The sequence below is a fragment of the Nelumbo nucifera genome, chromosome 3 (genome assembly GCF_055504915.1).
Source record: "Nelumbo nucifera cultivar China Antique chromosome 3, China Antique-T2T, whole genome shotgun sequence".
NCBI classification, from domain to species: domain Eukaryota; kingdom Viridiplantae; phylum Streptophyta; class Magnoliopsida; order Proteales; family Nelumbonaceae; genus Nelumbo; species Nelumbo nucifera.
Genome location: NC_142651.1, coordinates 84,111,588 through 84,126,143, shown reverse-complemented (window position 1 = coordinate 84,126,143; position 14,556 = coordinate 84,111,588). Strand labels below are relative to the sequence as shown.

Below are 14,556 nucleotides of genomic sequence, written 5' to 3'. Positions count from 1 at the left end.
ATTACTCTGGGTGGCCATACTATTAGTATTTATATTATATGATGTTTTAAAGTACAATTATGCCTTTATGCCCCATATTAGGAAGCAGAAAAAGACTAATAAAAAAATATTAAAATAGGCCCAATAACTTAAGTCCAACTACACAAACAAAAGAATAAAACATAATAACAATATATAAGAAGCCCAGCCTAAGATATTTACTCGTTACAACAGCTATAATACCTGGATATACGAGGGTCTCAAATCATGTCAGATACTTCATTTTTATGTGTAAATGTCATATCCAATACCATGTCCAGCCATGTCCTTGCCGTATCCAGGGGACATAGCTTGGTGGTTTGGATGCTTGAGGATTAATGTATAAGAAGTCAAGAGATCATATTCAAGCTATTCATTACAGTTTTTCTTTTGGTTTTTCTAGGGGTTAATGTAAAATTTGTATATCTTGGAGCAGCAATATTTTTACTTGGTCCACAAAGCCTTAATTTTATACTTTCTTCAATAAATTCTAATTTTCTATCAAAAAAGATAAATTTTTGAAAGATTAGAAGACCTCATTTCTAGTTTGTGGCTCATCTGAACGCACAAAAAAATCAGCTTTAAGGTCCATTGGCCACCCAAGCTTAAAACACTTGTCTGACCTGCAAAAGGATCACAGTTTTCAGCAATTATCATCTAATACAGCTGCCTTCCAGTACCACAAAAAAGATAAAGCATCCCATAAAATCCTTACCAAAAATATTCATTTAGATCATCATAGTTCCTCCAATTTGAGTGACTGCTGCCAGCTTTGTTCTTCCTGGCTTCCTTTTTTCATCATCAATGCTGAGGTATGAATATATGAAACTAGGAGTCAAATAACAAAAGAAACAACAAGATGTTCATTACCTTGCGCATAACCTGATAGATGGGCATTACAACCTTCCGCAGAAATGCCTCTTCACCCTGGAGTGTTGATCGGAATGTACCTCCGCTGACCTCATGCACATTGCTATGCAAAACTCCACATAATTCATGTGCCATCTTATTGTTTAAAACGGAAAAGGGTTAGCCAAAAACAGTTTAAAAAACATAATAAAGGATTATTGTTTTTAATATGCAGAATGTCAGGCAAAAAAATCAAGAGTTTGGATCATCAATAATTATCTGGGCATGTATGATTTGTAGAATATAGTCTATTGGACCTTGTCCAATTTGAAGAAGGCTAGATAATTATCTAGAAAGGTTCAGTAAAGGCATTGTTATGATTGTTGTCATAGTCAACAGGTCTATCAAAAGATTAGAAGGTGGGAATTCGTAGGGATTTTATTAGAACTAAATATATAGTATCATTAGTTATAGATGCAAAGCTGTGAAAAAGTTGGAGGATTCAGAAAATCTATAAATTGAGTAATAATTCAAGATTTCATTGAGCAACAGTGATGTACTGATGAGCCATTTTAAGCTTCCATATTCCACATTTCTCAATTTTTTATCCTTCCAACTTAAAACCCAATGTCCTTAAGTTTTTTTTTCTTTATTTTGCAACTTCAAGTATAGTGCAAAGCAAATTCTATATGTTTTGCAAAAAAAAGACAGATTAATTATTTCCATTTTATTATGTTATTTGTTCTTTGTCCTGTTAATTAAATCCTTGGCTCCTTGCCTTGTTAAGATACTTTGTAGCATGAGAGAGAAACTTTTCTAATAGGTAAATTATCAAGTTGATACAAACATAAATTTAAGGAAACCTAGAGATATAAACATTAAGAGTACTAGCCCTTTTATATGAATGGAAATTGTTGTATATCAGGGAAGGCCCAAGAACCAGAAAATCTTTTTTTTTTGTCAGAAAATAAAAATTTATTAATTCATTAATTACTGATTACAGTACAAGAGTTTTACAGTTTCAGCAATGTAGTGACCCAGGTTACAACAGATTACAAATTAGCCCAGAATAAACTCTGCCTGCTCCTTGCTTGGCTAGGACATCCACCAATCACTTTATTGGCTAGCTGAATGCAGCATCGTATCTTAAATTTTGGGATATCAATAAGAACCTTCATGCTCTTTACTAGCAAAAGAAAACTTACATGATGGAATATATAGCAAATACATTCCGGCATGAACCGAATATTTGAAGCTTCACCCCAAATAAGAAGATACAGTCCAATGTAGAGAAGCTGTAACTGTTGCTTGCCAGTATCCTTTGGAAACCTGGAAAAGGAAAACAATGGACTTAATGAATAAGGATATCCAGATTTAAAGTAGTAAAATCATAATAAAGAAAACAGTAACAATTCCAATACAATTTTGAAGGTATTTGCAACAAGCTACTTACTTGAGGTTTGATTCACGATGAACGTAATTACACCATGACCGATAATTTTTGAAGATCTTATCCAACAAATGTTGTACGGTGGCATCATCCAGCTGCAAGAATTCATATTCTATTTCAATAATGAAAGGACCACATATCTAGAAAGATACAAGGTAAATAGATCGCAGCAAAATTAGACATGCACTGAAGGGAGAATCACCTGGGCTTTAGTCCTTAATGCAATATTTGCAAGTAGCAATATCAAGTGTTCCCTCTGGTTTGCCACATTTCCTTTCTTCAATTCCAAAATATTACAGAAAACAGAATTCATTAGAGGACACAAGGCACAAGCTTTTTGTTTTCTATGCAGATGACAATGACATGTAGTAAAAACTTTAGGAGCAAACTAGGTTATCTCAGGGTTGTTTACATGGATCGTGTCCAGGAATATTCCAAAAATGGCCTGATCAAATTCCTTTTATTACACAACTTGGAGAACTCTTTTAAAGTCAAAAATAAAATATGGAATATTCTTCACCATTTAAAAGAAGGTGAAAGATAATTGGGCTCCAATATTAGTGAGAACTCAAACATTGGATCAGTTTTTTTCTGATCAATGGCAAAAGAGTTTATAGTCTGATTGGAAAAAAAGAAAAAACAAAGAAGAAAAGGACAGCTTTGAGAGAATCAAAGCGGTGCCTATTTTGTCTTATATATTAGAGTGTCATAAAAGTAAAATGACTAGTATTATACCCTTGGGTATGCTAAAGTTACAACTACCAACACTCCTCCAGTTGGGTCGTATATATCTTTCATTCCCAACTTATTACAAAAATTAATATAAAAAAGAAGACTCACTACACCCTTGGGCTGCTTTTGGTAAGTGTAAATGCAAATATGTTGGGTTGATGAAAATGCAAACTCGGTTTGGTTTTGCATTGATGAATTTTTGTATTGTGTTTGGCTTCAAGACTAGAATCGTGGTTCGTATCTCAATAAGAACCTTCTTTACATTGACCAATTCTGACCAAGTACATCTCGTCCCAGCTTCATTGCTGCTTCATTTTGGTGGAGAACCTTTTGACCTAAGAATCGTGGTGGAAGGGACTTACCCTAGTGGATGGTTAGATTTTTTGGAATTGTCAAAGGAAGAGGTTGAAGATGAGGGCATTTCCGGAATAAAACTAGCAATTGATGATAGTGGGGTCGGTGGGACGGGGATGATTGATTTTCGAAACATTGGGAAGGTGGGGAGGGGTGACTTGTGGGAGAATTCGAAAGGGGTTGCTGCTGCGGATTCAGCAGACGCCTTAGGTTGTGGCAATGGAGGAATTGTTGACTTGGGCCTGGTTTGCGCCCTTTCCCAAGCTGAAGAAAATGTTGCAGTTCGCTGGCTCCATGAGGAGGTGGTGATTGAAAGATTAGGGGTGGATTTAGGTAGGATGGAGGAGGCTGAAAAAGTCTGGGAGCAGACAAAGCAGTTACCTCAAAAAATCTCGTGGAGTTAATGGAGCATGATACTCTCATACAGGTCATGTCACCAAAGTTTTCTCTCGGCTGAAACTTGGGTTGGTGGGAGCTGGCTCCACGAAAAACTTCAAGAGGATATATAAGAGAAGAGGAAGTAAGATCATTACGTCGACAACCAAAGCATCTATTAACGAGGATTCTCCGGTTGTCTCAAACACGGGTATTCAGGAGGGGACTTCCCATGAAGAAATTAGGGAGAGCGATTCTGCTCTAATTGAAAGAGTTCCTTGTAAGAAATGTAGAGATCGATAAAAGCCTTGGCTTGTTCTTTTGGGGTGGTGAGGAGTTTGCCAGGAAAGCCTTTGAAGACTTTGAGAGGACGAAGAGGGAAGAAAGATTGAAGAAAGGTGCAACTGGAGGTAGGGAGAAGTAGGATGAAGATACAGTTGGGCAGGAGGAAGTGTTTGAAGGGAAGACTAGGGTTCTTGTAGAGATGTAGAGCAATAATTATTAATGTGGTCCCCACTGCTGCATGTTTGTTTTATGTTATTTATGTTTGTTGTGTTTATGTTAGTTGTATTGTTTATGTAGGCATCAGGGACATTAGTGGAACTTCACTATGTTTTTAGATTACAAACATATAAATTGCTGAGTGGGGCGGCAACTCTAACCACCACATTCTTTCTCTATTTTCTCTTCTTCGGTTTTCTCTTCTATTCTCGGTCTTTCTTTTCTTATTGAATGGTAGACTGATTACAGTCTTTATCAGACAAGTTGGTATCAAAGCCAACCTAGGGTTTCTCATGTGTGTCTGATCCAGCCGATTACATGAGAACTTCCTAGGGTTCAATCTGAGGATTGGAAGTGGCAATCAGCTTTTTCTGGGTAAGTTTTGTTTTTCTTTGAGATTGACACCAATCAGAGACAGATTAGACTTATCTGGAAGGAGCAGTTGAAAGATTTCTGGTTTCTCAGAATTTCTTCTAGGGTTTTCCTAGCCCTACAATCAGCTTTCTGATTTCAGCTTTAGTATTCTGACTGTTAGCAAATTCTGGGTGATTGTTAGACCTGTTTCAGCATTTCAAATTGACTGTTAGATCTGTTTCAGCATAGAGAAGGGTTGTATCTGTGGTTTCTTGCTGAGAATTGAGAGATTTTGATAAACCTCTTAATAGAGATGGAAGGAACTAAGTTGAAGACTTGAGGGCAAGGTGTTTTGGAGGCTGGAAACATGACTAAAAACACTTTTCAGATCACCACTGTCAGATTTGATGGCTCTAATTACTCGGAATGGGCTCAGTCAGATTTGATGGCCATTGGGGATAGAGAGAAATTAGGCTATGTGATGGGGGATATTAAGAAACCAGCCAAGGAAGGCCCATCATATGCCAAATGGGTTCAGGGAAACTATTTGGTCATGATTTGGTTATGAAATTCTATGCAGCCCCACATTAGCCGAAACTATTTGTGGGCAAAAAATGCTAAGGAGATTTGGGAAATCATGAAAGAAACTTACTCCCAACCTCTTAATGTTGTGGGGGCCTATGAACTGAAATGTGAAGTAAATAATCTCAAGCACGCAGAGAAACCAATGTCCGTTTACTTCTCTACCTTGAAATCTTTATGATATGAAATTGATCACCTAGAGACAATTGAGTGGGAAAATCAGAAGGATACAACATATAGAAAACCTATTGAAACCAATAGGGTTTTTAAATTCCTAGCTGGTCTGAATTCAAAATATGATATTTTAAGGCAACAACTTCTCACCAGAGAGAGTGTGACTTGTCTTAGGCCAATTCTCTAGTACACAGTGAAGAAAGTAGGAGAAATATTATGTCGTAATTTCAGCCTATGGAATCAGCTTTAGCAGCAGTGAAACCAAAGTTTAGGGTGACAAGGAAAGGGGGATATAAAGAAGGAAGATATGAGGGAGTTAGTGTGTGATCATTGCAAAAAGCCGGAGCATACCAGGGACACTTGTTAGAAATTGTATCCACATCTAATTCCAGCAAAGCTCAAAAACAAAAGGGGTATGCCAATGTGGCTATTACTACTGATGGTGCATCCTCCTCTAGCACAAGATCCACATCCCTAAACACTTTAGCTACTGTCCGAGCTACTCTAACTCAGTTAGAAAGTGAAGTTTGCACTTCAGCACCCTCATCTCAGCCATCGGTTACAACATCTGCCACTCCTACCTCAGCCTTTGCTCATTCAGGTACAAAAGTTTCAGCATATCATGCTTTATCCCTAGGTAACAATGGACCTTGTTGGGTTATAGATTCAAGTGCCTCTGACCATATGACTGGCTTATCCTCCCTGTTTACTACTTATTGCTTATCCTTTGGCAGAGACAAAGTGTCCATTGCTGATGGATCCCTTGTTCCCATCTCTGGCAAGGGATACATAAGATCCCTAACTTAGTTTCAGTTAGTAGCATCACTAAAAATCAAAACTATTCAGTGACTTTCTTTCCTAATCAGTGTGTTTTTCAGGATCTAAAGACAAAGAATGTGATTGGGAATGGTCGTGAGACGAATGGAATCTACTTACTTGGGCATCCACATGGGAAAGATCAAGAAGTTAGGGGATTATTTGTTTCTCAGTCTGTGAGTTAGATTATGCTTTGGCATAATCGGTTAGGTCATTTATCTTTTAGGTCTTTCAAGAGTTTATTTGAGTCAGTCCAGGTGTCTAGTTTAAAATGTGAGAGTTGTGAACTTGCAAAGCATTGTAGAACAACTTATCCTTTTAGCAATAAAAGAAGCATTGTTCCTTTTGAAATTGTACCTACTAATGTTTGGGGGCCATGTCGCATTTACTACTATGGAGGGATACAAGTATTTTCTGTTGTTTGTTGATGACTATACTCATTTCTCATGGATTATCTTATGCACTCTCGAAATGAGGTCCCTACCCTGACTCAGGCTTTCCATCAGATGGTTTTGACCCAATTTGGAGTCAAAATCAAAATTCTCTGATTAGATAATGCTAAAGAGTATTTTTCAAAACCCTTAGCTTTATATTTCCTTAACCATGGGGTTATCCATCTGAGTACCTATCCCAGTACAACTCAACAAAATGGGGTTGCTAAGAAGAAGAACATGCCTATATTGGAGGTGGTTAGAAGCATTATGCTATACTCCAATGTTCCCATGTGTTTTTGGGAGGATGCTATCCATACAGCTGTGTATCTCATCAACCGAGTTCCTTCATAGGTCTTAGACATGAAAGTTCCATTTAACCTATTATATCCCAATAAGGACTTGTTTAGTATTCCCCTAAGACCTTTGGATGTACTTGTTTTGTTCAAATTCTTGGGCCTAATCACTCCAAATTTGATCCCAAAGCTGCCAAGTGTATATTTCTTGGGTATGCACAAAATCAAAACGGATATTGTTGCTATGAACCTGTTTCTAGGAAACGATGTCTATAGATGTCACGTTCTTTGAGAATGTACCCTATTGTCATAGAGTTTCTTCTCGGGGGGAGAGTAGGGATATGGGTTCTCCTACATCAAAAGTTCCATTACCTATCCCAATCACTGAAGGGGAGTGTAGTGAAGAGGGTAGTCAAAAGTGTAGGGATTTGAGGGTGTTTCACAAGCAATGGAGGCAAGTTGATTTCAATCCTCAACAGTCCAGGCCAACTCCAATTTCCTCTACAGCTCCAGATCCAAGTACAACAACTCTTTTACCTAGCACTACAGATGAGATACCTCCCATTGTTGAGCCTTCACCTCCTTCAAATGATCTTGATCTTCTAATTGTAGTCCGCGAAGGGAAGCACTGTTGTACTTCATCTACTGCTCATTGTATTTCCTAGTTTCATTCTTAAGATCATCTGTCTCCATCCTATAAATCTTTTTTGGCATTCATTACTGTTATTTCTATTCCTAGAATAGTACAGAAAGCCTTGTCAATACTTAAGTAGAAGGATGCAATGAAGGTAGAAATGGATGCTCTTATTAAAAACAATACATTGGAGTTAGTTGATCAGCCTGAAGGGAAGAAATTGGTTAGGTGTAAATGGGTGTTTACAGTGAAGCATAATGTTGATGGCTCTGTTAGGAGATACAAGGTCAGATTGGTTGCAAAGGGTTTACACAAACTTATGGCATAGACTATTTGGAAACTTTTGCACCAGTAGCCAAGATGAACACTATTTTTACTATCTGTTGTAGCAAATTTCTCATGGCCATTGTTCCAAATGGATGTTAAGAATGCCTTCTTCAATGATGTTCTACAAGAAGAGGTGTACACGGAGGAGTTACCTCCTAGATTCTATAGTACAGAAGCAGGGAAGAAGGTATGCCAGCTGAATAAGGCTTTATATGGACTGGAATGGTCTCCAAGAACCTGGTTTGATAGATTTAGACTAGTTCTTGAAAATTTTGGCTATATGCAAGCCCAATCAAATCACACCCTTTTCATTAAGAAAATGGACTCTTTGACTCTACTTGCTATATATGTGGATGATATTGTGGTAACAAGGAGTAATATTAATGAGATTAACTCTCTTAAGTAATTGCTTCACCAAGATTTTGAAGTCAAAGACTTGGGAGAACTATGTTATTTCTTAGGCATTAAGGTAGCTCGGTCTAAACATGAGATTTTTGTCTCCCAAAGGAAGTATGTTCTTGATCTTTTGGAAGAAACTGGAAAGCTAGGAGTTAAACCTGCCGACACACCTATTGAACAAAACCATAGGATAAGTGCAAAAGATGGAGAGCCCCTTAAAGACAAAGTTATGTTTCAACGGTCGTTTGGGAAACTCCTTTATCTTTGCCTAACACAATCAGACATTTCTTATGCAGTCAGTGTTGTTAGCCAGTATATGCATTTCCCTAGAATTACTCACCTTCTTGCAATTGAGAGGATACTTACATACTTGAAGAGATGTTTAGGTAGATGCATACTCTTCAAAAATAATGGTCACATGAAGATAGAAGTATACATAGATGTTGATTAGGCTGGGTGTGTAGATGATAGGAGATCTACCTATGGGTATTGTGCTTTTGCAGGGGGGAAATCTTGTTTTTTAGAGAAGTAAGAAACAAAATGTTATTGTCCGTTCCAATGTTGAAGTTGAGTACAGATCCATGGCTAATAGTGTGGCTGAGGTGTAATGGTTGAGATCCTTATTTGAGGAGTTGGACATTGCATATGAGAAGCCCCTAATGTTGTATTGTGATAATCAAGTTGCCATTAACATTGCTTATAATCCAGTACAACATGACAAAACTAAACATATTGAAGTGAATCGGCACTTTATTAAAGAGAGAGTTGCTTCTCCAAAAGTGTCTTCCATACATTGCCTCTGATATGCAGCTTGCTGATCCCTTCACTAAGGCAGTTACAATGATCAAGTTGGAAACAGATTTACGCAAGTTGGGAATGACTAATATCTATTCCCAACTTGAGGGGGAGTGTAGAGATGTAGAGCAATAATTATTAATGTGGTCCCAACTGCTGCATGTTTGTTTTATGTTCTTTATGTTTGACGTATTTATGTTAGTTATGGTAGTTTATGTTAGTTGTATTGTTTATGTAGGTAACAGGAGCATTAGTGGAACTTCACTATGTTTTCAGAATGCAAACATATAAATAGCTGAGTAGGGCAGCAACTCTAACCACCACACTCTTTCTCCATTTTCTCTTCTTCGGTTTTCTCTTCTCCCTATTCTCTTCTCTTCTTCTATTCTCTATCTTCTTTTCTTATTGAATTTACATTGAAAGGTAGACGGATTATAGTCTTTATCAGACAAGTGTTCTGTTTCGCTTGGCTTTTTTTCTTCCGAATCTGGAGGGCATTGTGAGTTAGCGCCTGGCTAAGGGTCTAGTCCTAGAGGTGCTTTTGTTCTTTTCTTAGATTGCTGTAGTTTGTGCCGGTCATGTATTAGGCTGTGCCTTAGTTTTTTCTCCCTTCTCTCGAGCGATATCTTATCACCTTCCTCTTGTATTCTCTGTGTTTTTAATGGAATTTATTTTTACTTTTCAAAAATATATATTTGCTTCTTACTTATCCATGTTACCAAAGTATCTCCAACTCTCCAAGGCTCCAACAAAGGTATAGTAGCCTAGTGGGGATCTCCCATCTGCAACTGATCCATCCCAATCTACATCTATATAAACATCTACTTTCAAGTGCCTATGTTAAGAGAAAAAGATACCTCTCCCATAGTGTTCTTCAAGTATTTAAGAACTCATTCTATTGTTACAAGGTGTGTGGTCCTGGGAGAATGCATATGGTAGCCAAGACCTCTCACAGCATAAGCAATATTTGGATTTGGCCTTTTCATAGAAAGATATCAGTCTACTAACAAGTCTCCAAAATTGCTTAATATTAGAAAGAGGCTCACCAACAGTCTCCCCAAATCTATGATTGGTCTCAGTGGGGGTGTTGGCCAGTTTGATCCTCAACTTTCTAGTGTTCTTAGGAAGATCTAAAATGTACTTCCTTCAAGAAACGAAGATGCCTTTATTAGATCTAACGACTTTGATTCCAAGAAAGTACTTCAGTGGACCTAAATTTTTTACTTCAAATCATGATTCCAAAAACTCCTTTAGTTTCTCTGTCTCTAACTCCTAGCTTCCAATGATGACAATGTCATCCACATACACAAAAACTGCTATCAACTCTTCATCTCTCTTAACAAAGAGAGTATGATCATTATAGACTGCTTAAAACCAACATGTTTAACCACATTACCAAACCTTCCAAATCAATCCCTAGGCAACTTCTTTAATCAATTTAGGGAGTTCTTAAGGCGGCAAGTTTTCTCCTCAATTTCTTTGGCCTGAAAATATGGAGGCTGACCCATGTACACCCCACCCCCTACAATAAGACCCCTGAACATCTTACAACCCCAAACTAGAATACAAAAAGAAGCGAAAACCCATATCTTGAATCAATCTCTTGAGAAAATTGATTGAATCCAAGCACCACCTCAAAGCTGCCAAATGAACTCCAGATCTCTCCCTTCACCTATGACATTACCAACATTTCCCCTCACTCTTCATCAACGAGATTTAAAGCCTCCCATTTCTCACCCCCTTCCCCAGTTGCTTTCCTCTTGTTATTTTCCTGCCTTCTATTTTGTTCAAAGTGTTTGATTGCCTTCCTCACCACCGCTTCTCCCCCCAAGAAGAAAAGGGCAAGAGATTTCCCCACAGTTATCTGTCTGTCTACTAGTTGATCAATGCCCCCTTTCCTTTCTCGGAGCTATTTACCTCGGGGATTCCTTCAACTTTATTCCCCTCTATCTCCCTCTCCCATTCTCTTCTTTCCTCTCCAGCCTCGTCTTGGACTTCGGTTTCCAAAGAATCTTTTGACGTTCCATTTCTCACAATCTTCACCCCTGAATCAACAGTCTTCTCCTTCACAACCTTCTTCCCAACATCTTTCTCTTCCTCCAAATTCCTTTCAGAGGACTTTATCATATTCCGTTTTTCCCTCTCCCCTATAGATGCTTCATCAATTTGAATATTTGAAATTCTGCCCTGAGCCTTTCTGTTTGAATCAGCCTCTAAACAGTATGCATGTCCTCTGTCTTTCAAACAATTCAGGACTCTAGATTTAGCTTTAGTTCCTTTCCTCTTGTACATTCTCTTGAATCTACAGCAGGGACCGTCCCTGACCAATCCTCCCTTGAGATGATGAAAAAGCTGCCCATTGCTGGATCCACTTAATCTTCTCAACTCCCCTGCATGGGGTTCTCGGAATTAGACAGCTTTGAGACACCTTCACCTCTTCTCCTTCCTAAGTCCACCCCCAACTTTCCAACGAAGACCAAAGTTGCCAAACCTGCCTCTTTAGACTCCTTAGATATCGCGTCCCTTGACTCACTTCCCAAATCCTGATTCAGATCCCTGCTGCTAGAATCAAAGGAGATAGTCTTATTCTCAAAGGCGATGAAACACATATCCTTTCTAGGATTTCCTTCCTTACCAGAATTTTCTTCCATTTCGACACTTTCTGACATTCCATCACCAGACTCTACCCCATCTGATATTCTACAAAAATCTTTCTTGGCATTAACGGTTAAGTCCTTGACAGTAGCTCTTTGTGAACCGCCTCCTTCAGTATCCCATAGTAAAACTTGGGGGACTATCTTCTCTGAACATGCTTTAACTTTCAAACCATTAGAATGACTTAAATTTTCCAAGCTCATGAACTTCAAAATCACCCACTCCCTAGACTCCTTCTTCCTCTTGCCATGGCTGCCAAAGGTTCTTGAAATGTTATGTTTAAAAGCTATAACCTTTTCTGCCCTCAAAACCATGGTCATATCCTTCCTCATCATTCTACCTCCATTGACCTGCCAGCCCCATGAAAATTTCTTTTTTGGTCTCCTGAAACTTAGATGAGAAACATGAACAGTCCTCAAAGGGGAAGAAAATGGACCAGAGTTATCGTCCATTAAACTCAACACCTCAACTCCTTAGAGGTCACGTGCAAAGGAGGTGGGTTGTTTACATTAGTTGGCCTTGACCTTTCTCTTTTTGGGCCAATCGACCCCCACGACCTGAATCAACAACCCGATGGATAAGACCCACCCCGCCCATCTATTCTCAGCACCACCGCTCTGTCTTCTTCATAACTACTTTAGAGCAGACAAGACTCATTCACAGAATTCCAACATTCCGATTCAGTTCCACTCCCCTGATCTCAAGCTCCCCACACTCCCTCTCCTCTTCTTCCACCTGGGAGCCGACTCGCCACGTCATCATCTTCCTCAAGCTCTCTGTTGGTCCTCTAAAGCGATGCTTCAGTTTCTGACGCAATCCAAACCCTGTGCCAATGACCATCCACTTGCAACTTCACAGCTCTGGGTATAGCTTCAGGACACACCCTTGTGATTCCAATTCTTGCAGCACGAAGATCCTGAATATCAAAATTAACCAGAGTCCCTCCAATGGCATTCACAATACTCTCGAACCTTCTTACCGCTCAGAGATTGAAAGGGAGGCCCAGGAGCTTCAACACTATCATTTCGACTTTATATATATATATATATATATATATAGAGAGAGAGAGAGAGAGAGAGAGAGAGAGGGTGTGCAAGTGGGTAGGGTGTGCAAGCAAGTTATTTATATCATTTTAGTTAAAGATTATGTGCCAGCTTTATGTATGTGTGGTATTATCATTTTACCCATGTTATTAGATCTTCCTATCTTTCTATACCAGTTCATTGAGGAAAGAAACAGTTTTTGTTCTCACCACCAATTTCTCTCACACCCCCCCCCCCCAACCTGCCCCGCCACAACCTTCTGGTGAAGACAGGATTCCATCCCAAGTCTCTGTTACAACCAACCAAAGACTTTACCAGCAAGCTAGCTTGCACCTTCTTTTCCTTTTTCTCTTCTCTTCAGCTTTCTTCTTTACTTTTTATTTATAAACTAGAATCAACCGTTATAGTAGAATTAATTTGACAGAGTAAAAGATCAATTTGAATCAACAGTTAGCAAGTAAAATTTTTAAGTTTTAGAATAATGATTGTGCACATAGCAGATTGATATTTTGGTTCATTGTTATGGACACCTTACCACTCTAAAGGAAAACATCATGGAACCACACTTTCAGAATTAAGCAAAATAGTAAATATATTGATGATTGATCTGTTGATGTAAAGCAACAATGAAACATTGCATCAATAGGGAATTTGACTGCCAATGCCATTACCTGAAACCCAAAATATAACGAAAGCCAGTCAAGCAAATCATTGATAGATTTATCTCTGTCCTCTGCATCATTAGATGGTGACTGAACACTTGGCTTGGGAAGATGATCCACCTTACGTAAAGCATTGAGTGCTGCTTTGATCTGTGCTTCCAGTGAAAAAAAATGAAGCTCAGTCGTGTCAAAATAAAGAACGAATGTGATCAGGCAGATACAATTGAGAAAACATATGAAACACATATCTAACCTCAGGAAATTCCATAATAGCTGGTTTAGTGCCAATTGCATACAAGGGAAGAATGTTATAAGGTGCATAATGCTCCTTCTTCATTTCAACTTCTTTGCCATATCTGTTTATCTGCAAATACAGTATGCAATTTAGTTTCCTTCAGCTTTGTATACATTTCCAAGTGTGAAAAATGTTAAAAACATTTATATGGCTATGGAATAATTATGCAAATCAGACCAGATCTTCAGCCTTCTCTAGAGGTAAAACTGTTCTCAGTACATCATTCAACACTGTAGCAATCTGATAGATCTTGGCCATCTCCGCACTACAATAGGTTGCAAGAATATGAGTGAGATAAGCATAATAAATATGATATTTTGTTCTGGTCTTCAGAACAGTCAAAGGTATGTCCAGATAAAAATTTGAACAAATCAATTTATTCAATGTAAAGCCTTACGGTTGTCTTTTATGTTGGTCCTTTTTGACTCTCTCTTCATAGAACTTTTGATAGAATCTCTGTAATTCCTTTGGATCATTTTTTGCTAGATAACTTGTCTCCTCTTCTTCCTGCCACCAAATAGATCTTGACATATTTAATATATGTAATACTTGAAATTCAAGCTTCAATTCAATACAATTTTTTTATCACTAAAAATAATCAAAGATTTTTTTTTATCAAGAACCAACTTAAAAACTGAGCCGGGGGAGACAATTACACAGCACAATCTGACCATACACAAATAAACAATAGAACACTATTGCCTCATATTTGAACCCCCAAACCTGGTGCCCCCATAGAAGATCTCTTCTGCTAACCTTATCCATTATAAGAGAGTCAGCTAGATCATTGGTCAACCTAGGGACCCATCTATAA

At 38.3% G+C, this 14,556-nt stretch overlaps 1 protein-coding gene across 3 annotated transcripts in view; it reads right to left on the bottom strand.

Annotated features, from left to right (window-relative positions):
- The window catches only part of LOC104585971 (putative callose synthase 6), an 80,638-nt gene that overhangs the window by 56,497 nt on the left and 9,585 nt on the right, over window positions 1-14,556 (bottom strand). For all 3 annotated transcript variants that reach the window (XR_733382.3, XM_010243036.3, XM_088899608.1), the window contains exons 3-12: window positions 14,140-14,249; window positions 13,920-14,007; window positions 13,701-13,811; window positions 13,457-13,597; window positions 2,520-2,594; window positions 2,321-2,412; window positions 2,073-2,196; window positions 889-1,023; window positions 734-807; window positions 554-641 (exon numbers count right to left, since the gene is read on the bottom strand). Coding sequence is in view for 2 of the 3 variants with exons in the window: in XM_010243036.3 (XP_010241338.1) it covers window positions 554-641; window positions 734-807; window positions 889-1,023; window positions 2,073-2,196; window positions 2,321-2,412; window positions 2,520-2,594; window positions 13,457-13,597; window positions 13,701-13,811; window positions 13,920-14,007; window positions 14,140-14,249 (1,038 nt within the window). In the remaining variant the exon portion in view is untranslated. The remainder of the gene's footprint in view (window positions 1-553; window positions 642-733; window positions 808-888; window positions 1,024-2,072; window positions 2,197-2,320; window positions 2,413-2,519; window positions 2,595-13,456; window positions 13,598-13,700; window positions 13,812-13,919; window positions 14,008-14,139; window positions 14,250-14,556) is intronic.